At 40.1% G+C, this 24,275-nt stretch overlaps 1 protein-coding gene across 1 annotated transcript in view; it reads left to right on the top strand.

Annotated features, from left to right (window-relative positions):
- The window catches only part of B3GLCT (beta 3-glucosyltransferase), a 92,232-nt gene that overhangs the window by 26,324 nt on the left and 41,633 nt on the right, over nt 1-24,275 (top strand). The window contains exons 5-7 of the mRNA XM_045567326.1: nt 10,616-10,692; nt 11,203-11,314; nt 17,673-17,809. Of these exons, the coding sequence (XP_045423282.1) occupies nt 10,616-10,692; nt 11,203-11,314; nt 17,673-17,809 (326 nt within the window). The remainder of the gene's footprint in view (nt 1-10,615; nt 10,693-11,202; nt 11,315-17,672; nt 17,810-24,275) is intronic.

The following is a 24,275-nucleotide window of genomic DNA, read 5'->3' as shown; positions in this document are numbered from 1 at the left end:
ACCGGTGTCTGGGGCTGGGCAGAGCCAGAGCTGACTGAGGGACAGTATGAAGGGACACAGGGAGAAGGGGCCACATGGGATGCCAGGGATCCCGAGGACTGTCCTGCCAAATAGCCGTCGGGAATGCAGTATTCCCCAGAGAGCTCCTCAGAGGGTCTCAGACTGCCCGACTGATTGGAACCGCAGCCGGTCCTCTCACCTCGGGATGCTTCTCAGGCAGGGTGCTTTGTTGTTGCTGGCGCTGCTGCTGCTGCTGCTGCCATTGTTGTTATTAATACTTTTATCTTAATTCTTAATTGTGGTTAAAAAACCCCATAAAATTTACATCTTGAATGTACAGTTCTGTGGTGTTAAGTAGACTTATGTTGCACAACTTATCTCCGTAACTTTTTCATCTTCCCACACTGAAACTCTGCACCCATTAAACAGCCAGTCCCTGGCAACCATCATTCCACTTTCTGCCTCTGAGAATTTGACTTTTCCAGGTGTGTCATAGAAGTGGAATCACATGGTGTTTGTCCTTTCGTGACTGGTTTATTTCACTTAATAATGTCTTCAAGGTTCATTTGTGTTGTAGCATGTGTCAGAATATCCTTTGTTGAAAGGCTGAACGTAATTATTGTTTTTATTTTGGTGGCATCTCTGTGTTGTTGCAGGTAACCTCAGTCCACTGTGATAGACATTGTCATCTGCAGACACCTATTTTCTGCGTGCTCATTGGGCATTTTGCACGAGCTCCTTCATCGTATACTGCTCTTTGATGTATCTGTCCTGCCCTCAGACCCCAGAGGGATGCGGAGCCTGTTCCCTACTCTTTGCACCTCACTCCATAGCATCGAGGGGAATCCCAAATTCACACAGTATTAGAAACTGTGTTTCCATTGATGAATTGTTCTCAGCTCTTAAAACTTAGGCAATAGCTTCATTTCTCTAAAGTATTTAACTTTTCTAGTACTTTCATTATGCTTCTGTTTAGCTTTACTATGCTTGTCCTTAATTTTCCTTGTCCTTTATTTACATTTGCAGTTTAGACAACCTGTTGAGTAGAGGACTTAGATTGCCACTAGGTGGCAATATTGGTTTTACATTTTAAGACATAATTAAGTAATGTCATTAAGCACCCCCCAGCATTTAATTTCTGTGTTAGTAAATAGAGTCTACACTAAAGTGATAAGGAGACCTCCCTTTAATTATAAGATAGTCTGTTGTTGTTATTCTGAAATTCTTTCCTCGGATGGAAGCTGGCTATGAGTGCTGAAGTCATGACGACAAAACTTGAACGCTTGGATCTCATTTGCTCATGAGACCCAGAGGGTGCTTAAGGCTTAGGTAATTTCATGTTTGCATTAGCAAATTTTTTTGATGGTTGAAATGGCCAGAAAGATTTCAGAGTTTGTAATTATACTTGATATTGGATCATTTTTTCTCCTTATAGAGTTTTCTTATGCCACATATGTGATTAATTGTCCACTTTATTCTATGAATAGCACTTTAGGGATCCAAAAATTATTAGCAGCTAAAATAGGGCCTGTAGACAATAGTTGGGGGCAATGATGAGATACTCTGACGTGGGATGATGTGAAAATAGAGAAATAAGATCATCTTCTGAGAAGTAAATGCTGACATTCACAAGCATGGGGAGGCAAAGCCGCTTTAAAGAGGCAGGATGGCTCTCCAGTTACAACTCCCTAGTTAACTGGAACCTGTTTGAAGAAATTGACATACCCTTGAGAAAGAATCTGTGGCTTCATCAGCCATGGCAGCTGAGAAAGGGCAGGTATAAGGGGCATCCCCAGCACTGTGGTGGGAGCTGGTGCCGGGCAGGGTCCAGTGCCGTGGAGTGGCAGGTGTGCGCTGTGCCTCTGATGGACGGGACATCTGGGGCCCTCGTGTCTCCTGGCACCTGAGTTATGAGGTCATCAGGATGTGATTTTGGATTCTCCATAGATTTGCCCAGCGTGAGCATTCATAAAAGTAGCTTTGTGAGGGAGAAATCAGCAGTAAGTTTTTTTCATCTGAATATTTATCTGATAGCCCAAAATATCTATTCCTCCCACAATACCAGATGTCTAGAACTGCTGTGTATTCATTACTCCTGTCAGGTTGCACTTGACTCTAAAGTCTGCCAAAAAATTAAGGTGCAAAAATTTAATGGTTTCTGTGATTATGCATCTGCTTCTAGCTATTCTCTTTGCTTTGCAAGTCAATGCCTATGCCGAGTTTGCCTCAAGGTGCTAAAATGCAGTCTTATTAAAAACACAAACATTTTTCATCATTAAAATGTGAATACAGAAATAAGAAAAAGCCCACACTAACTTTCTATTGGAAATTTAATACTGTACTTGGAGTTATTGCTAGGGTGGTGAAACTGTTTCCTTTGTTTTCTGGAATAGTTTGGGTCGTTGTAAGTTGTCACTTCCATCTCCAGTTCTGAAGCTTACAGCGCAGTTTATAATTACATGTTTCTTCTAATCTCTAAGTTGGCAGACTGTCAGTGCTGTTCTGTGTGCAGAGTTCCGTTCTAGATTGCTGTGAGGCAAAGGGTTAGAAAGGAATGTAAAAAGGATATTCTAGTTCTTTGAGTTACTTCTAAGGTAGGTGGCAACTATTTCATAATATAAATGACCATGTCACTAAAGCAAAGATTAGAAACACAGAATAAGTGTATTTAAGTATTTACTCAATAGTTCAGGCACGATGGAACATTCCTGTAGTTTCAGCTACTTGGAAGGCTGAGGTAGGAGGATTGCTTGAGCCCCGGAGTTCAAGTCCAGTCTGGGCAGCATAATGAGACCCCATCTCGTTAAAAAAAAAAAATATATATATATATATATATATGTGTGTGTATATACATATATATATATACATATGTGTGTATATATTTACTCAACAAATACTAGTTAAGCATCTATAGTTATATTAGTCACTTTTGAATGTAAAAGGACATCCATGGACAATACATGCAGCCCTTGGAAATGGCAACACACATTTGAAGCTATGTAAGAAGTACAGCAATGTGTAAAAAGTATGAGTTGCATAGTGCTAATTGTGCATGTGAGGCCTGAGAGGAGGAAGAGGGAAGACTTGTGACATCAGGTAGGAAAGACGGGGAAAATTAGCTGGAGGACACAGAGCATACATAGTTCTGGAAAATGAAGACATGAATTGCAAGGAATGCCAGGTGGGAACTGGAATGTGTAGAGGCACAGTTTGTGGGATGAGGGAATGTGTGTGTTGGGAGTGAAATGATGATCTTTTTAGGTTGGAATGGATGGGAAGGAAGGTTGGTTAGACGGGGGATGTGGTTGATGAATATGGAGTTCCTAAATGCAAACCTGTAGGTGAAAGAATACAGATTCTGAAGAAAAGCTATTTTTTTCCTGAGTTGGCTTCCTCCTTGCATTGCAGATAGAAGGGTAACGTGAAGTTATAAAGATGGACTGCTTAAGGAGGTGGCACAAACAAAAAGCAAGTGGCAGTGAGACTAATAGAAACCCATAGGGAGAGTTTGTGCCTTGATTTACTAATAAGTCAGGCACTTGAGTTTATTTTGTTTTAAATGCCTGTGATGTACACAGTATCTGTGTCAGTTACGATTTGACTTTATCTTTTTAACTTAAAATTCCTTCCTGAGTAGATGTTTAGATGAAAATTCTTATATTTTTTTACATCAAACTGGAGCACAAACAGCTCAGTCTCTGGGGATAACTCTGTTGGAGTCTTGAATTTATGTTGTGATGGAAAGGCTGGCATCTGGGAGTCTTTTTTTCCTTTCCTCCTGGAACCTGGGGTCCCAGGCTGAGATAATCTTTACTGTACCAAGTTACACTTACCAAAGGGTCCTATGCTGAGGTAATCTTTACTGTAGCTTCAGAAGTGTATTAACACCTGCCTGAAATTACAGAAACCCTTGTTGTCCTCCAAGGGAATTTCACAATAAGGCTAAATTGGAAACAATAAAGGAGAGAAGATAAAACATAATTGCATTGTTTCTAGCAGGTTCTAGTAAAACAAGGATCCAGGCACCATTTGAAGATGCTGATGTATGTACTTTAACCTTAGTACAAGGCAGGGGAATCGCTTTGTGTGGGTAACAGGGAAGTGAGCCACTGTGGGAGTGTTTGGGGAGAGGGGAGGACAGAGCTTAGAATGAAGGCAGGGGCTGAGAAATGGGCAGAACCAGGGATAAATTATGGTTCCAGTTTTCAAGGCAACCTGCAAATATAGAAAAAAAAAATCCGGAAGTGGGAGATGCTTAAAAGGATCTTATTTTTGAGGGAGGTGCAGGGGTCGGATTGCATTTTCTGCTTTAGGTCAAATGGAGCTGACCCGGCTGCTTAGAAACTTCTCCACTCTCTCACTCCTAGCTATAGAGCTTTTGAAGAAAACAGATAATTCTAATTTTGTTGCCTTCTTTTATGGCAAGACTGTAAGCTTTATTTGAAACCTGTCAGAATCTCAACCTTACAAATTATTTGTTTTTCTTATTCGCAGAAAGTTTTAGAAATTACTGTTTTCTTGAGAAGTATTAGGCCTTGGCTCGTTAGTCTAAAAAAAATAAACACTTCATTTCCATTTGATAATCTAGGAAAGTTAGCAAAGCCTGGCATTTTGTATTTTTAGAAATTTTTTATTGGCAGGGAGACAGTGTGAGGTGCTTCATTAAAAGGTTAACTTTGAGAGTCATGGGTGTCATTTGTTGCCTCAGCTTTTTGACACCATCAATCAGTAAACTTTTGAGGTGAACGTACGTAGTTGCATGCTTAATTACTTACCAAAAGGTCATTTTTTGGTAGAAATTAATAGGCATTAAGTAATCATATTAAGTTCTTTATTAAACTGGCGACTTTATTACATTGTCGAATAAGAATTCATCTGTTCATTTAATAAATATCTATTGACTATTACTTTGGCAAGGGCCTGAGCAAGATGCCCCAGGAGAAAACAGAATTTTTTTTTTTTTATACATTCTTTCACTGAAATAACACTGTCCTTTTTCACATATACAGCTGGCATTCTTAGAAACATCTTTTATATATGTGTCTTTATATAGTATATTCCATGCACCACAGGAAATAGAACATTGAGGCTCAGGGCCTGGGTTGCTCAGCAGTAATGAAGTCTTCACACTCTTTGGAGGGCCACGCCATGAACATTTGTCTCTTTTGGGCTGGCCGGCATTTGAACCCTTTCCCTGGACTGGAGAAGTCGACCCTGTGTGTCTGGAGGGAGCTGGGGCTCTGCCCACGGAGGCAGGCAGGGTGTGTGATGCCCGGCAGGGGTGGCCTCTGCAGGGTGACTAGACTGTGCGGTACACAGTGACCAGTGCTGGCATGGTGTCCGCCCTCCGGGAGGTTCATTCTAGCGGGGAGCAGGACGGCTCCATGGTGGGACTGCTGCGTGAATCAATGCTAACGTGGTCTTCCGAGAGCAGAGGCAGGGAAAGCCCCGACTGTCCCTGGGAAAGCCAGCGGAGGCTTTGTTACGGCATCTGAACTAAGCCTTGAAGAAATAGTATTAATGGGAGTTTGCTAGACTCCTGCCCGGGCAGCTGTGAGGACCACCCTTGAGGGGGGCAGTAGGTTGAGGTGAGGGTCTCACGGGTTTCGGCGACTGGATGAAGAAGAGGAGGATGAGCTACTCCGTGAGCCAAGACGATGAGTTCATGTTTGGAGAGGTGGAGTTGGAGACGCTGGTTTTCGGTGCCGGTGTGGGAGCAGAGACGGAGTTGGCAACTGCGGTAGTAATCCCAGCTGGCTTCTGTCCAGTGCCCGTCACCAGCATCCTGTCACTTAGTGCTCATTTTGATACTTCGTGCTGCCCTGTTTTCAAGCACCAGCTCATTCAGCTCTCTGAATTAATTACTGTTACTCTTCCTGTTTTACAGAGAGGAAACTGAGGTTTAGAGAAGCTTACATGCTCACGTCAGTAATAAATAGTGGAACCAGGCCCATATCTCATTTCTGACGGGCTCCAAAGCCTCTTCTCTTTTCCTTGCTGCTTCTTGACACGCAGGTGGGGCCGGGATCACCCATGCAGGAGAGCAGTGTTGGTTAGGAGACTGTGTCCTGTTTGTTTGCTATACCACTTTACCCGGCTTTATGTCTTTGTAGCATTTATCCCTGACATTATATTGTAGATGTATTTGCTTCTTGCCTGTCTGCCTCATTAGAACATGAGATCCAAGAGGCAGGGACTCTGCCTGTCTTTTCACAGCTCTTTGCTGTGTTCCCAGAACAGTGCCTGGCACGTAGTAGTTGCTCAAATAACATCATAAATTCAGTAATAATGTTAATAGTCATCACGTGCTTACCATGTGCCAAGTGCTTGGCACATGCTGTCTCACTTGATCCCCTTGGCTATTGTCATCTCCACATGAGGGAACAAAGTGACAGAGCCACAGCCAGTATAAGGAGCTTGCTCGAGGCCACGTGGCTCAGAAGAAATAGAGCCAGGATTTGGATGCAAGTACGTTGGTTCCAGAAATCAGGTCCTTAGACACTAAGCTTTACTGCCTTTTGTGAGTGAGTGAATTATTAAAATAGATTTATGGGAGCCATAAAAATGTACTTAGTAATGCATTTCAAAGTAAATAGTTTATAAAAATAAAAATTTATAGATAAACGAGGTAATATTTTTTCCTATTGGGAAAGAACAGTGATTAATACAGGTATCTGGAAAAATCTTTTTTCTTTTTTGATATGGACTGAGATTCCTGGAAGGTGTGTCATTATAACATCACCTATAATCTACTGGGGTCCATAAATGAATACTAGGTTTCTAAAGGCCACTAAATCTGTCTGATTTATGTTCCAAACAGCATATTACACATTTCTGTTATCCCCATAAGACATACCTACCTCTTATGGAAAAAATTATAATAATAAACAGATGTTAATTTTCATTATAACTTATTTGTTGGTTCAAAAGCTCAGTTCAGTGCATATCCCAAGAAGGATATGGTAGTTGGAATTTGGAAATACAGTTGAACTGGAATCAGTCTTAAAACAGAATTCAGTTTTTTAGAACCTTTACCTAATACTGAACAAATGTATTGGCTTTTGCTTTCTAATTTAGCACTTGGTCTGAATAAGACTGACATTAGACCATACACCCATGTACATCTAGGCTTATAGGTTAAATTAAGGTAAGTACAAATTACAAATGCTGGGAAACGTCTGTTTACAAGGGAGAGACCAGCAGCTTGGACTTAAAGTGTTGAATTCTTTCCAGACAGGGGCAGAAAGACTAAAGTGGTTCAAAACCAAATCTATGGAACAATGAAATTATTTATGATATTTTAAATATTCATCTGCTTTAATCCATATTCAAATATTAGCTTTTTGTTTCATACTGTTAATATCTCTAAATACAATTTTTTAATGGTTTTTCCTCCATGTCAAGAATAATGGTCTTTCTCTAGTCTCACAGAGCTTTGAGACCACTCAGCTATGACATGGGCATCAAAGCCCTGTCCTAAATGAGGTGATGAGCATGCATAAGAACCGACTAATGAATTAGAATGTTGGTTTTAAATTTCTTTACTCTCAATAATTTTTAGCTACTTTGAATATGAATATATGCCTTGATGACAAATATGTTCAAAGGAAACACAGAGTGAAAGTCCAGTAGGCTTTCTGTCTTCCAAGTGATTATGATACTGGTAGACGCTGATGACGGAAATAAAGGTAGACTTTGATTCAAAGAGACAAGTAGGTTGACACGAAAGTTTAAATTGCTGGAATCAACCTTTTCATTTTCTTTCCCTTTTCTGTCATTTACCCACATTTGATCATTTGTATTTTTAGCTCCTTTGTAGCTTGTCTCTGTTATGGCATTATCTCATTATTGAGAGAATTATGAATTACCTTTTAGGTTTGAAATAGCAGCATGATCAGGTATCACTAGATTGACAGCAGACAGCGCATGGCTGCATGCATGAGTGCCCTTACTCTGCCTTTATTCCAGACAGCCCCTGGTGATGTTGATGTGACATTTTCTTACTTTCCCCTTGATTTTTCATTTGAAAGCTCTTAATTATCCATCCAATTACTTAACTAAAAAAACTTGCTTTGCACCTAAAAATGCTATAGGCTGGTAACACAGCACGTTTAAGGAAGTTTAAATCTTGTGGTGATAGATGGAACATAAGTTATTATAATTCCAAATGGTAAGAATTGAGATAAGATCATTTGATAGAAAATTTTATTGTGACCTTTTTGATTATTTATCTTTGAGGTGCTAATACATCTGAGTGTGTGTGTGTTTGTTTGGGTCTGTGTGTGTGTACGTATGTATATGACAAGAATAAAAGCTCTCGGGCCTTTCTGGGGATTTCTATATTAAAATTTATTTATAATTGAGATGACGTTGGCTTAATCAAGAGTGAATCAAGACCAGGTTTCTGAGTATCAAGGTAGAACCTACTTTGTATTTTTAAGTACTCCACACCTTTGGGGAGTGTTATTAACAAGGCATGCTAGTTTTTGAAATGTTTCTATTTGCTGATATAGGAATACAGAAAATTTGATTGCTGTTCTTGTGTTCCCAAACTGAGGCAAATATGAAATCCAGTATATGGTTTAGTACACAAAGAGTAATGGAGCTAGGAATGACTTTAATCAATTGGTATTCCATAGTGTATTTCAATCTGGGATTTGATTTCCTCTTTGTGCCAGCTAAACCTTTGCCTGCTGCATTTTTATTGTTGTGGCGGAAGTTATTCATAAGCCTGTCTTCTAATCTCTACCAGGAAGGTGCCCTTGCAGCCTTTCAGCTGGGGTTACCGTCCAGGCATGAAAGGAAGCCTTTTCTCAGTTAATACCTGCTGATAGTGCTTATATATACATAAATCCTATCACTAGGAAGTACAATACTTATTTGGAAGTAAATTTTTGAAGTTCGTTTATTTTCCCTCAATTTTAAAAAACTTAACTATGTTTTAACTATATCAAAGGGCTTTGAAAGCATATGTTAATATCTCATTATTCTATCATCTTGAAACAGATGTTTTCATTTTCGGGTTCCCTTAGTCTCTGTTCATACATGATTTTATTTTGCTGTTGGCATCATTTCTGTTTTTTTCATTAAACTTAAAGACATTTCCATTGTTCTAATGTTTTGATCATAATTTTAATTGCTATTTAGTAACTCATCAGCTAGCTTTTTATGTAAAACTTTTTAAAATATTTGCTATATTTCTTGTCTAGTTCACATTAGCATTCTCCCATAATTATTCCAAAGTTTTATGCAAATAGTAACGTTGTAAGTTTCTTTATACATGATTTTTGGCTCTTATGTAATCCTTCATGAATATATATGTGTATATATATGTTGCAATTTTTAAAAGACAATGGAAATTACTGCATAATTCAGAAGCAACAGTAGGAAGGCCCTGAATTATTTATATTGGGTAACTGCTAATTTAGTCTTAATATTTCCTTTCTTTCTAACATGCTACATTGTTTGTCTGATTTAACCTTTGATTACTGTTTTTGCATTTCATGTTTCTACATGGAAGTTGAAATAAATACTACATAAAAGAAATGAATGAGGTTTATTTGATACTCAATTCCAAAGATTTATATTAAAAACCATTTTCTTCTTCTTAAGTAATAAATACATATGAACTTTAAGACTGCTGTGGAATCCATATCAGTATAGTAATATTTCAGATATTTAGATACTTATTCTTAAATTCTTTTGTCTGTGATGGTTACTAGGAATATAGTTTTATAGCTAGTGTAAAACAGAGGTTATAATAAAGTTTGTTGGGAGAAGAGGTTCAAGCATATCAGATATGAAATTTCTGACTTTTGACTTTTGTAACAACTTGAAATATAGTGAATAGTACTTAAAAGCTAACACTCATATCCTTAAAAATATTAATTTCTCTTTCTCTGTATATGTACATGTTTATGTAACCACAGTTGTGCCTTATTTCTGAATCTTGGTTCCTCCATGTTTATAAATTTGTAAATTTCATCATTATGACGTTCCCATTATTGTCTGAGTTAATTAAGGATTATATCTCTAGTATGTAGACCAAAACTTTTTATTACCATGTTGTTTCAATGTCTTTAGAATACTTTAAAAAATTTTTTTCACATGAAGTAGATGGAATATTCTATCCTCTTGTTTAGCCAAAGGGTTTTACTTCACGCGTGTTACATATGTTGTGTATGAAATAAAAAACTCTTTTTGCGCCTCTCAGTTATCCCTGACCACTCCCCAGGCACTTCCCTTCCAGTCCCTTTCCCAAATCTGCAGATTCAGGTTAGCTCCGAGTGTCAGGGAGACCCTCCCTGTGGGCCTGGAGCCGTGCCTGTGCCTGGGTGGTGGAGAGGTAGTGTGGGTCCAGCCGAAATGCTTCCCTGCCAGGGGGTCCTGGGAGAACAAGAGCAAAGAGTGGCGTGAAGATTCCGGGTCAGGTCTCTAGAAGTGGCTGCATTTTAATTAATTAATATATGGTCATTGTATATTAATTATATGTAGTATATAATATATATTTAATTAATCTATATTAATAATAATGTAGCAGCATTTTAAACCGAGCCTTTTTTTTTTTTTTGAATGGTCAGTTCTTACTTACGTTTTTTCATCGTTGTGTTTTCAGGAGCTCCCCAGAGTCCTCCTCCTCCACCAGCTGGCTGAGCAGGAGGGTGCCTGGACCGTACTTCCGCTGCTGCCACAGTACGTTGAACTCGTGTGTAAATCACGGGTATTTCTACCCAACACCTTCACACTCCCTAGTTTTCTTATAAAGAGCGTGTTTTTCCTCAGTAAGTGGAGTAAATTGGAATTTTACTTTTTATGATTACTACATTAACCATATTTCTTGATGATTGATTATTAAACATGAATAGCTGAATCATGAATGATTCTTAATCATGAAAAGCATTTTTAACTATGCTTTTTTCTTAAAAGATAAAATACTTCAAGTTGGTATTTGAACATTATTTTTCTTCTGAATTGGTGGTGTTATGGAGAGAATTGATCTTAGGAACCCTAAATGTTTTTTATAAACCATTGCTATTGAACTTTCCTATAAGCTGAAAGCATACATGGAAGAAAAATACAGAGGGAAAATCTAAATATCCTGCCATTCTCTATGTCCTCCTCCATTTCCTACTCACCAGTTTTAAAGCTTACTGTAAACTCATTTTACAGAAGTGGTGACCATAACCTCTTTCTTCTCGTCAGCTTTTCTGTAACATACAGCAGAAATTCATCATGGATTTTCTTCTGTGAAGAAGAGACAAGAATACAGATTCCGAAACTCTTAGAAACACTCAGCAGATACGACCCCTCGAAGGTGAATATAACTTCAATGCCAGTACTTATCTTTTGGGATAATGCTTCAAAGAAGGTTTAATTTTGATTAAGAGGTTTTCAAATCTAATAAAAACCACTTAATTTAAAATTAAAAAGAGTGACAGATTGTTGCATATCTGGAGGCTGTGTTAAGTGATTCTCTATGAGGTTTGTAGGTTACAGAGCGATGGAACTTATCATGAGCCATTTTAAGGGAAAAGAGTGTTTATGCAGGTTAGTAATTTCAGAGAGTTAAAAACGACAAGCTACAATTCAGAAACAGCTTACTTAGGAATAAACTTAAATTGGTTATTTCTCTTCATTGGACAGTGACCACATTTTATTTTAGATAGAAATATTTTTTGAATACCAATTGCCTATTGAGGACTGTGGATGGCAGGGGCTAGAGGAAAACAGACAAGGACCCTGACCACATGGGCAGGACAGACTAGCAGGCGAGGACAGACTGTTAGAGAAGCGCTGACAGTTAAAAGCGAGATGTCTACAGGAAGGGAGCACAGGGCACTGTCAGACACATGCAGCAGGGCATTGAACCTAGTCTGGGAGGGTCAGGGCAGGAGGTGACATCTAATCTGAGTCCTGTCGGATGAGTAGGCCTTGACTGGAAAGGAGGAGGGTCTACCAGGCAGAGGGAACACTATTTGAGAAGGAATGGAGGTGAGGAGGGATGCATCTTGCATCAGAGGAACTCAGTGAAGTTCACTACTGCTTTCATATTTTCAAATCTTATTTTATTAATGTGTGCAGATTTCATATAGCAGTTGGATCTTGTTTACCTCAAAATCCCTAGCGCTGAGCAGAGTGCTTAACACTTAGTAGGTGGTCAGTGAGTATTGCTGGGCTATATTTAAAGGCTCGATAGGTTGAGGGAGCAGCCTTGGAGGTATGTCAAGGGTAAATCAGGCTCATTCATTTCTCTGACAGAAGGCCAGGTTACAATCTCATCACTTTATGGAGTTCTTTAAACTTGGGATAAGCTGAGTTGGACCCTTCTGGTACCGCTGGAAACTTGACCCACCTGTATCCTGATGCCTACTCCCAAAATGAAGCAGGTTTAATGAGCATACAGGGAATGAAAGGCAACCTTCATTGGTTGCTGATGTAGATGGAAAAAGTTGGGCAACAGTGATCATTAGATTGATTTCTCAAACACTGGAACGTCTCTGACTGTAACATTATCAAAACCACTGCTTTTGATGACCTTTAAATACTGGAAGGATCCCTTATGATTTCTGTTCCTGCTTTTGATTTCTGGGAAGCTATAGATATAATTGAAGGAGAAGGTCATTAGATTTAAAGAAATAATTCCTTCAAAGAAGAGAAGAATTATGAACCTGTCTCATCTAGTCTGTTCAGATGATGCTGACCAGCATCTCTGCTCTTTGCCATGTTTTATGTAAACCATTTGTTAGGTTTTTATGTTTCCTTTTGACTTGAGAAAAACTCCCAAATCTTTTTTAGGTTGTAGGAGTTTTAACCTCCTCCTAGTGTTCGTTTCACCTGGAGATTATTTTTCCATTATCTGTAGCTCTAATTCTGTACAGAAGATGGTGACTCATGGTGCTTTTTAATGAAATTGGGATGATAAATTTAAAAGTTCAAAGCAAGTTCATGAAAAGCAAGTATAGAACAGAGGTAAAAGGAGACATTTCCCCCTCTTTTCTGAGCTCTGCCGTGTGGAAAAAAATATAGGATGCTTTATTTCTTTTGAAACTAGCATTAAAGAATAATAAAGATTACATAATGTTGAAGTTAGCTCAAACCAGTATGGCTTTTTTCCCCTGCTGTTTGAAATCTTAGGAAAAAAGTATAAAGCAAATGTGGCTTTGATATTTGCACAAATAAGCTACAATAAAATAATTATGTAATATGTTAAGAATATCACATATTTTGTTTGATTCTGATTTTTTTCTTCTGGTATCTTTTAGTCATTCTTACTAATGTAAATGTATACTGTTATATAATATTTTAAATGTAAACATTTAATCTTTATTAAAATAATTAAACTTTGCTAAATTGCTGTCATAGGTGATTTCTATAAATTTTCATATCTTGGTTGAAGTCTTTCCTTTTTTCTCACAATATGGTTTTTTTTTTTTTTTTTCTATTTTTAGCCAGGGTCTTGCTCTGTTGCCTGGGTCAGAGTGCAGTGATGTGATCATAGCTCACTGCAGCCTTGAACTTCTGGGCTCAAGTGATCCTCCTAGCTCAGCCTCTTTAGTAGTTGGGACTACAGGCATGCACCACCATGCCTGGCTAAGTTTTCTGATTTTTGTAGAGACAGGGTCTTGATATTGCTCCGGCTGGTCTTGAATTCCTGGGCTCAAGCAATCCTGTTGTCTTGGCCTCTCAGAGTGATAGGATTATAGGCGTGAGCCACGTACCTGGCTTTTAATATACGTGTATTTGATGAAGTGTGTTGACTTTTTTGATTTACTATTAATAGAGGTTAAATGCAGGTACTGGGAAAGAGTAATTCTAAGATACTAGTAGAACATTGTCTGAGTTACTCTTTTAAATGTATCTTGATTATAATTGTCCTTTTCATGAAGTCATTAAGAAAGTCACTAAGAAAGACTGGGGGAGTGGCTCTTAATTAATGTAAATTCTATATTAATTTCTCCCTTATAACCCCCACTAAAACACTGCAAAACAGTCATATATACTGCATAATAGCTGAATGTTACAATTAGGAGATAAAACATAACAGTATGTTTTGCATAAAATTATGTTTGGAATAGGAGGTTTTAATAGTGAAAGATTGGTAAGAAAGTTTCCAAAATCTACTGAGGGGTTCATTTTCTTTATACAAACTATATGGTGATTTTCGTATTGGTTAAGGTTTAGTAGTTTGATAAAGAGCTATATTACTAACTTTTTTAAATGTTGAGTTTTCTCTTTCAAGCTGAGGTCATTTGCCTTGGTTGTTACTGAGCATTCTTCTCATCTAGTAATGACTAATATCCATAGACAAAGTATCAAGAAGAAAGTCATCATATGGATCTGTGAATCTAAATGTACAGTTTTAACGTTAGATTTAAACATTAATAGGTGTCACACATGTTCAGTTATGACCTGTTGCTGAATTGACCAAAACTAGAACTCTGGGAGGTATTTGGGATACAACCTCAAGCAGAATAAAACTCTTAAGAAATACTTAAGAGTACTTAAGTACTGTACCCTTCTTGCTTTTATATTCTGGTACATAATAGTGAGGTGGCACTGGTTGGATAAGAGAGAAAATGTATAAAACTCTGAGAACTTAGAGCACTTGATTTAAATTATGTGCTGTAGTTTCTTGACTGGGAAGGAGTTGCCTTTAAATCTCTCCTGGGCTTGTACCATTTGTTTAACAAAAAGTTATTGAGCACCCCTTACATGTTAAGGTGTTCTGGGAATACGGTAGTTAACAAAGTGGACAACTTCTTGCCCACAAGGAGGTGATATTCTTGTTTCAGGGGAGATGATCAATAAGCAAAAATGCAAATGAATATATAATGTGTCAAATGGTAATAAGTGCTATAGAGAGAAATAGGCAGAATAAGGGGATAAGGGGTAGATTGGGGGTGGGCTTACTGTTCTATATAGGGTGTTCAAGGAACACCTCCCTTCATCAGGCACGTGTGAGCAGAGTGTGAAGGAGCTGAGGGAGTGAGCCACATGCTCCTTACTCCTGTGTTGAACTCCTTGCTTAATAGTAATATCCCTTCTTATGCAATAGAAACCTTAAACTCGACATGTTCAAACTGAACTCTAATGCCTTTCTAAACATCTTCCATTTTCAATCCTCCTTGTCTCAGAAAGGGCATCACTGATTATCCAGCTGCTCATGTGGAAACCTAGGACTCATGATTGGCTCCTTTTTTCCCTTCAATTCCATATTGGCGTGTCCAGCTGGGTCTATTTCTCATTCATCTTCTCTCCATATTTATTACCACCACTTGGTCCAGGCTACCATCGTGTCTTGCCTCGACCATTATTAGAGCCTCCTAACAGTTTTCCTGTTCCAGTGGTTTCCCATTTCACCTAAGATATTGCTGGATATAGCATGCTAGGTTGACAGTAATTTTCTTCCATCACTGTCAAGATGTTGACCATTATCTTTCAGCTTTCATTATTTCTGTTGAAAAATTAACTGTATACAACTGTGTATGTTGCTTTGTTCTTTGGAAAAAAGGTGTATACTCTCTTACCTCCTTTAACCCTCGCCCCCTGCCCGAAGCTGATTTTAAGATTTTTCTCTCTTTGTTTTTCAACAGTTTTACCATTATGTTCCTCTGTGTGGTTTTCTTTGTATTTTTCCTGATTTGAACTTAAAGAGGTCCTTGAATCTATGGTTTGATGACTTTTGTTAGTTTTAGAAAATTCTAAACCTGTATTTCTTTAAATATTGCTTCAGTTCCATTCCCTCTCTCCTCCTGTCCTAAGTTTCCAATTTTGTGCATTTTAGACCCTTTCACTGTGTCTCACTGTGTCTGTGTCTCATATTGCCTTAAGCTCCTTTCTTTGCTGTCCTGCTTTTGGTTTCCTTTTTGTCCCTCAGTTTGGATATTTTTTTACTGACTTGCCTTCCAGTTCACTAATCATTTCTTCTATTGTGTTTAATATCCTTTCGAATTCCTAACTTTAGTGCTTATATTATTCAATTTTAGGATTTCCACTTGACTGTTATTTAAACATTCTAGTTCTTTGGTATAATTTTCCATATTTTCTCTATTTTATTAAACATATTAATCATAGTTATATAAAAGTCTTATTCGATAACTAAAAAATCTGATTTATCTATGCATTTCTTTGTAGTTCTCATTTTTTCTCTTTCTTTTTGGTTTGGTTTTGTTCTTGCCCTGCCTGGTAATTTTTGACTAACTGTCACACATTTTATGTGAAAAATCAAGGAGGCTGTGGGTGATAGCACCTTCCTACAGGAGGAGTTAATATTATTTGGGTTGTAGACCTTGGTTGAGTAGGTCCAGATCCCTTTTCCTGGTATATCCTGAACTCTGGCCTTGGTCTTCCCAGTACTACAAGACTATGCAGGGCTTTGCTCAGCTTTGTAGCCTCCCCACAGCTGCTTTCAGCCTGGTTCTTGCTCTTTCTGTTGGCTTTTATGCAGCCTAGGTCATTAAGGCAAAGTTGTGTGCAGACTCCTGGGCTCATTTCTCTGGGATCTCCTTAACTCTCTACCTCACTGGCAGTCTCCAGCCCCAGCCCCTGTCTCCTAGTCCAGCGGGACTGCAGGAGTCCCAACTGCTGCTTTTGCTGCATGCTGTTCACAGCTCCAGGAATCCGCACGTTCCTTGAGGGAAAGAGGAAGCCAATGTGGAGCTCCCAGGGGTAGGCTTTCCAATTCTGGGATCTGAGCCCTTTATATCCTATCTGCCTTTGTTGTTTTCTGATGGTGTCAATCATCGGCTTTATGTAATTTCTATAGCACTTATTTTTGTTCTCAGTGGAGAGTAGGTGTGATCCAGGCTATCCTACCATGGCCAGAAGTGGAAGTCGTTGCACTTAGAATAAAGTTTATGCTCCTGTCCTCTGTCACGTAGATGGTCTGCCTCCCGCCTGTCTCTCTCATACCTTGTTCCCCACACCTAGTAGGTCCAACCATTCTCGATTTCTTTTTTCATCTAGTGTATCAAGCTTTTTCCCACCTCAGGGACTTTGCATTAACTGCTGTGACTGCTCTTCCCTAGATTTTTGCACAGCCGGCTCCTAATAATATCAATATTATTTCAGCTCAGTTCACTTGCAACACCATGAGAGATTGCCCGCTCTCCAGGGCAGCCCTTGGTCACTCTGTTCTCTCTGCATCACAGCACATTTCAGTCCATTCCTGAAGTTATTCACTTGCCTGATTTCCATCTTTCCACACCAGTGCAAGCTGTGTTCCTGCCTGGTGTGTGGTAGAGCCTCAATAAATACCATTCGCATGAATAAAATAGGCACCGATTGTGGAAGGAATGTTTCAAATTCTTCTTTGAAAATCACAGTGGGGCATAAGGGAACACTATTTTTTTTTTGCCTCAATAGTCTTTTTATATGGAATATTCTATAAAATACTTTTATACATTTATGGTATAATGATGACTAATATTTTATTCACCTTTGATAATAAGATCTTGAACTATTTTCTTTATATACAAAAATTATGGTATTTTTATTATCACAATAATGTTAATTATATTTTTGTTCAAATTCTGTAGAAATATATGTTCAGTGCTAATAACTATCACCCAAAATATTTAGCTAAAATTAATCATATAACTTTGTTTTTGGTCTTATGTGAAGTGGCTTTTTTTTTTAAAAAAAAAATGACGTTTTATATTTTTATTTAACAGGAATGGTTTTTAGGAAAAGCGTTACATGATGAAGAATCTACAATAATTCACCATTATGCCTTTTCTGAAAATCCTACAGTTTTTAAATATCCAGACTTTGCTGCTGGCTGGGCCCTTAGTTTCCCACTTGTAAACAAGTAAGAATTTATTACACTTCTTTGTTGGGGGCAGGGGGAGTGTAGATCAACTTCTATTTCACTGAATATTATAACTGATGGCTATCAGGATCTCAAATAGTTTTTCAGCCAGAGGCAGCGTGTGGTGGGGTGGAAAGACCCGGCCAAGGAGCCGGACGTCTGCGGGTTCTTGCTTCAGCTCTGCCACTTACTAAACCCCTGGGACAGATCATTCAACCTCTGTACTTCTTCTTGCTCACCTGGAAAATAAGGCAGATAATAGGTTGTGAGACTAAGGGAGGGCACATAAAGTACCCTGAGAACTATGCAGAAAGTGTGGTTACCATTGTTAAGAGACCTACTTAGCCACAGGTATAACTTTGATCGCCAGTAAGAAAACAAATCAGTAACACGCTGGGGCTGGGGGTTGATGGCTGGTCATGTGTGTGGGTGTGTGTCCTTAGACACGGGCATTAGGGACAGCTCGTGGAAGGCACAGTAGGTAGTCATACCCAGCTATTTGTGTGTGTGATCGCAGTGATGCTTTGTAAGATGTGGAAAGTGAAGATGATTAAGTTGTAATTCAGGAGAAGTATGGTCATTGACAGGCCCTTTCTTAGTCTGAATACTTCAGATACATTGTTATGTGTTTTTGTTCTTTAGGGGATAGAAGGTTGGAAAAGTACTTGTGGCTTTTATATTTTCAGAGATGAAGGGCTTCTGTCATTAAGTGTCCCGTTTCTGGGGCTTGGGGACTTGAAAAACTTTTTAGGCCATTGTAGATATATATAGGGTATCGCTGAGGGCTGGCCAGAACTTCTTGGCGACCCCCTTCACATTTGAAAGTTCCCTGCAGTGTGATACCCGCCTTTCCATTGTGGAATCCAGACAGCACGAGGACAATAAAAACCCCTGTGTTTTCTAGCCGTCCTTGCTGCTAGGGAGCAGGGAGGTTCTGTCAGGTAGACGCACTCTGCAATTCTTTTTGGGAACTGCGTTGTGTGGGGGAGGGGACAAAGCACAGGGGACCATTTGGCTTGAGTGGTGGTGGCGGAGGAAGAATCATTCGGGGGTCGGCCGCTGAGACTGGCCTCCTGATGGAGCTTCCTGATGGTGGCAGAGTCTGAAGCTCCCAGGCTGCTCACTTCTGTGCTGCACATCTGGGGGTTGTTCTCGGAATCTCAGCTCAGAGTCTCCCTACTCAGACTTTCCAGTAATTCTGTAGCCATCTATATGCCTTAACAAATGCACTTTGTGCCTTAACTATCCAGAGTGGATTCTTTTGTCTCCAGCTAAGAGCCTTGGCCCGTGTACTCAGTCTTGGGCCTGCTGCGCAAGGATGCCCTCCTCCCAGCTTGTGCCAGGCATGCCTAAGAGGCTCTGCACAGTTCCCCCTCTATTCTGGGAAGGCTCAGGGAGAAAGGGGAGGGGAAGACAGGAAGAGGTAGTTGTCATTCCCATCTCACCCTCTACTGGTTTGCCTGATCTCTGTAAAGCAGAGCAGCCCAAGGTCATATGTATTAGTTAAGTGAACTTTGGTTTGCTGCAGCCTGAAGACCAGGAGCTCCCAGTACGCTCTTTTCCTGCTGTGTCCAGCAGCCTTGTGTCTGGGGCTCAGTTCAGCTCCCTTTGTTTAGTCTGGACTTTTAAAGAACAGAAGCTCTGAGCTGCACCCCCTGGGCTGGGCACTGCTCTCGTCCCTTTAGGATTCTTCCCACCCTCGGCCACTGAGGCATCCTCTAGCCCTTCCTCACTCTCTCTCTACTTTGCTTCATGGCAAAGAATAATTTGGTCTGATTTCTCCACCGGAAAAGTCCCATGTGGCTATCATCACTTTGACTTGGGAGTATGAGCTCTTCCTAAGCTTGTTTCTATCCTGTCCCCGTAGTCCAGCTAAGTCCCTTGAGAAAGGAGCAAGCACAGCTGTAACTGCCCTGTGAAGTGATGAGAAACCAGTGGACGTAGGAAGACCCTGTACAGCAGGCCCGGGGGTGTAACCGTTTCTCTGAAGCCCATATACCTCCTTTCTCCATCCCTCTCCTCTGCTGCAGGAGGCCTGTCATCCCGCAGGCAAATGCTGCTGGTCTAGAGTTTCGCTTTCCTTCTTCCCATCACAATTTCCCCATCTTCCTCTAGCAGAGGCTTCTTGGAGACCTCAGTTCAGTTTTATTGGTTTAGGTGTTAGAAGTGACTATTCTTGCTTCCTTTTTGACTTATATTTGTAACCAAATGGATGGAAGTGATCTCCTTTGACTCCTGATATCCTTGTATAGGATGTTTGAGCCCAAAATTGTATTGCTTGACACGCTGGAGCTATAGTCTCACCTGTTCTGCACAGCCTCTTGAGTCTGTGGGCTCTGCCCTCTGACCTTGCTGCTCGTAGGTACAGAGGTGTGTTCTGTTGGCCCTGGTTGCTGCTCACCGTGTGACGAGCTGCCAGAGGCCTTGTGAACCAGGGTCGCAGGTTATGCACTAAGAAGTTAGCCTTGCTAAGGGGAGACTTTATGTTATGGGTTACATGACACTCTGCAAGGTGGTCCCACAGGAGACCACGGGCCCATGATTCCCTTCCCTGTTGTGTTTTTGTGAGGTCATTGAACATGTATCTATTGGCAAAGGAAGGTAGCCAAGTGCCCAGCTTCCACAGGGGTCTCAGATCCCCCAACTTAACAGTGCTTCCTACTGGGAAAGGAGAGAGAACCGAGGGCCTTGTCTCTAGCAGGGTGAGTAGTATGTTAGTCTGTTTGGGCTACTACGGCAAAATACCATAAAATTACATGGTAACTTATATGGGACTTATAAATGACAAAAGTTTATTTCTCACGATTCTGGAGGCTGGAAATTCAAGATCAAGGTGCCGGCAGATTCAGTGTCTGGTGAGAGCCTACTTTCTGGTTCACAGCGCCTTCTCGCTGTGTCCTCACATGATGGAAGGGCAGGGGGTCTCTCTGTGGCCTCTGTCATAGGGTACTAATCCCATTCATGAGGGATCTGTCCCCACAACCTAATCACCTCCCAAAGGCCCTGCCTGCTGATACCATCACCTTGGGGGTCAGGATTTCAACATGAATTCTGGGCGGACACAAACATTCAGACTGTACCATGTAGGGAACTATGGCTGAGGGAATTAGGGCCAAGAGACTAATCTTTTGCACAAAGTTCACTTCCCCCATAGACTCCACATGGGAGAGGAACGAGGCACCAGATAACCTTCCGTATTCTGTGTTGTCTGCTCTTCTAACAAACTGTAGAATGTATATAGCTAATTAATATCCTCGGTATTCTTCCCACCTCCCCTCATTTTCCCCTGCCAGCAAAAACAAAACAAAATAAAAATGTAGACTCTAACAGAGCATGAAATAAAAAATTCTAGTTATCTGAGATCATATTTCTTTTTTCTCCTGATACAAACAGGTAATCAAGCAAATTAAATTATATAACCCATCGGGCATAACAGCTATCTGGGGGTCAAGATGGATTTTAAAATGGTTTTCTAATAGGAGGTTCTTACCTACTCTTCAAGACATTGGTACTACACTTAGAACTAAAGGAACCATGAAGTATCCATTAGACCCATCAGCTGCAAAATTGGATCTTCCCAATTGGTTTTTCCCAATTCCGAAGCTAATATCCTGACTTTATTTCCTCCTTTTATTAGGAACCATATCAGTTAGCATTCTTTTGGATGCAAGTAACAGGAAACAACTCAAACTGGATTAAGGAAATACTGTTATATTGGACACAAGGTCTGTAGGTGGTGGATGCAGGAGTTCAGCAGTGTTATTGAGGACCCAGGTTTTCACTGTCTGTCCTGCCTGCAGTGCACAGCATCAGTTTACCCTAAATCTAGTTCCTCTTGTGGTTTAAAGACAACAAGGGCTACATATTTCCTATTTGAATCCAACAGTAGAGAGCCCGTCCTCCACCACGCAAGGTAACTGCTTATCTTCAGTCTGGTCGGGCCACCTGCAGGCAGGTGCCAGCAGCTGGAACTATTAATAGTTAGTTGCCAGGCAGTTTCAGCGCTTTGCTTGGTCCAGACTCCAGACTCATCAGGTTCTGACTCTGGAGCCCATTTAATTGTTGGGCTCAATAGTTAATCAAAATCAGGATGTGTTTAGGAAGAAGGCATGGGGGGGACTCTGTGTTATCTAGGCAACCGACAGTGCTCACTGCAGGACTGTTGATTACCTCTGTGTCCTTTCCCTGACTTTATGTCCCACTTTGTAGGTAGGGCAGCAATTTACAGTTACCTAAGTATTTCTTCTGCCCAAGTCACCAGGACAACGGGTTACTTAAAGACATTTCGTGATACGTACTTTTTAAGACTGTTTCCCATGAAAAATATTATTTGGCCTAGGAATCCCACATCAGTGAGGTTTGAATTCACACTGCTCACCATTTCCTGGAGATCCATCCATGTGATCAATAAAAAAAAAATACTTGCATCTTTGGAGAAACTGTCATTAATTTCCAATAACATGTTTTCTGCAACTATGTGTTATTATAGAATCCTATAATGGTTTTCTCTATTATTGTTCCACCAGGAAACCTTATGTGGATTTCGTTTAATATCGTGCTCTGTTGCCTGGTTCACCAGTGGGACTAGAAAAGTCAGCTGGGAAGTTTGGTTGTTATTGAGTCTAAGGGTCCCTCAGTCTTTTTGTACACCTGCAGCCTAGCTGGTTGTGTCATTAGAACTGCGGTATTGGGGGCATGACTTAATATCTTCTAAAAATTAGGAAAACTGAGTACCAAATGTCATATTTGCCAGCAATGGAATATTTAATAAGGTAACATTTTATTCAAAGTAACTGGAATTTCTGGCCTTTGGCATTGTTGGTTACTGAAATTAGCATTGGAAAAATCCTGTGCTATCTTACTTCGTGTATAGAAAAATGAAACCTAGTTACCACTATTAATGATTGTCTTTTAAGTTGGTTAATCACCCTGCATACTCTTAGAACTTGAACACATTGCCTGACTTAGGCGTGAGGTGGCTTTGAGGCTAACTCCTCAACAAGACGTTTGTGATGTGTAGGTGACATGACTTGGCTATGCTACACTCCATGGGCTGCGAGAGAGACAGCCACTTAAGAATATCAGTGTACGTATTTATTTGTCCTCTAATCAGTCCTTGTCTGTCTCAAAGAAATTCTAGCAGTGGTTTTCACATTTTCTCCCTCTGAGCTCTCCCTCAAAGAAAAAATTTCAAGAATTGGTTGAGAAAGAAACTTGAAATGTCAAAAAATGGAGAGCATGTTTAAGGTCACAATTCTAAGGTGTTTATTGCCTGTTACGGGCGTATGAAACATGGCCATCCAACAATGGACGTCACGTGCCTCTTAGTTCTGATCACAACTTGTGACCCTTGCCTGTGGCAATAAGCCTGGGTATGAATTTTCCTCTCATTCAGTCTTTGGAGTCTGAATGAGATGTGAATTCTAACTCTTTGTGGTCTGATCAGATTTTGAAGGCCTGAGGCATGAGTCCAAATTCCAAAGTTACCTTGATACAGTTTACTTATTAAAACTGGCTCCAACTGGGCAGAATTCAAATTGGGCAAGATCCCACTTGCCAGGGCAGATTTTTTTTTCTTAATGTATATCGCAAATGTGTCGAGGATGCTGTCTCTCTCTGAGTGCTGCCCACTCGTACTCACGGATCTGTGGGCAGATGCTGAATGGGAATGTGACAGGTACAAGGGACTTGCTTTTGGTCTCAAACTGTATTAAGCATCAACCATGAGACATATGCTTTATAACACAACATAAATTTAACCTATCTACCTTCTTTATCTTTCCTCTAATCAGAAATGAATTTTTAAAGAACTATTTCATGCCCCAAACAGACTAAGATGTAATTAAAAACTCAATAAAAAATGTTGAAACTTATTACTATTCTTCCTTTTTAAAAATCACTATTATATCTTTGTAGTCAAACTAGGTATTAGGAGGTTTATAATTGAAACTGATGGTCTAGTCTCCAGCTCTGTAAACAAATACACAACCACATGGTATTTAAGTGATCTAGGAATGTAATTCAACCCCAGTCAGCTTGGAAGGAGAGAGTATATTGCCCCTGTTCATTCGGATTGAGCTCGTGTTACCCAGGTATGGTGGGCGGTGCCGGCAACACAAAGTATAGCACAGAGAGGGATGTGTGCACAGAGGTTTTAATGCATGTGACAGCTACCAGGGCTGTGCTTTGTGCTCTCAGAGCAAAGGAAGTTTCCACTTATTCTGGTGGGCAAGTCTGGAAACGTTTCACAGAGAAGGTGTCCTTGAGTTTGGTCTTGAAAAAGGAAAGTTTGCTAAGTAAAGGTTAGGTGTGGGCACAGTAGGCAGGTGTGCAGGGCAGGAACAGTGGGGAGGCGTGTGCTCTGGGTATAGCAAGTGGGTGTGAGACTCTGGGGGCGGGTGTGTAGGGGCCAGGCCGGGGCTCTCCAGGCTGGCTGGGGGATTTGAGGCTTTATTCTCCATGGGAA

The sequence above is a fragment of the Lemur catta genome, chromosome 13 (genome assembly GCF_020740605.2).
Source record: "Lemur catta isolate mLemCat1 chromosome 13, mLemCat1.pri, whole genome shotgun sequence".
In the NCBI taxonomy this organism is placed as follows: Eukaryota; Metazoa; Chordata; class Mammalia; order Primates; family Lemuridae; genus Lemur; species Lemur catta.
The sequence above is the reverse complement of the archived record's forward strand: the minus strand, read 5'-3'. Positions and strand labels throughout refer to the sequence as shown.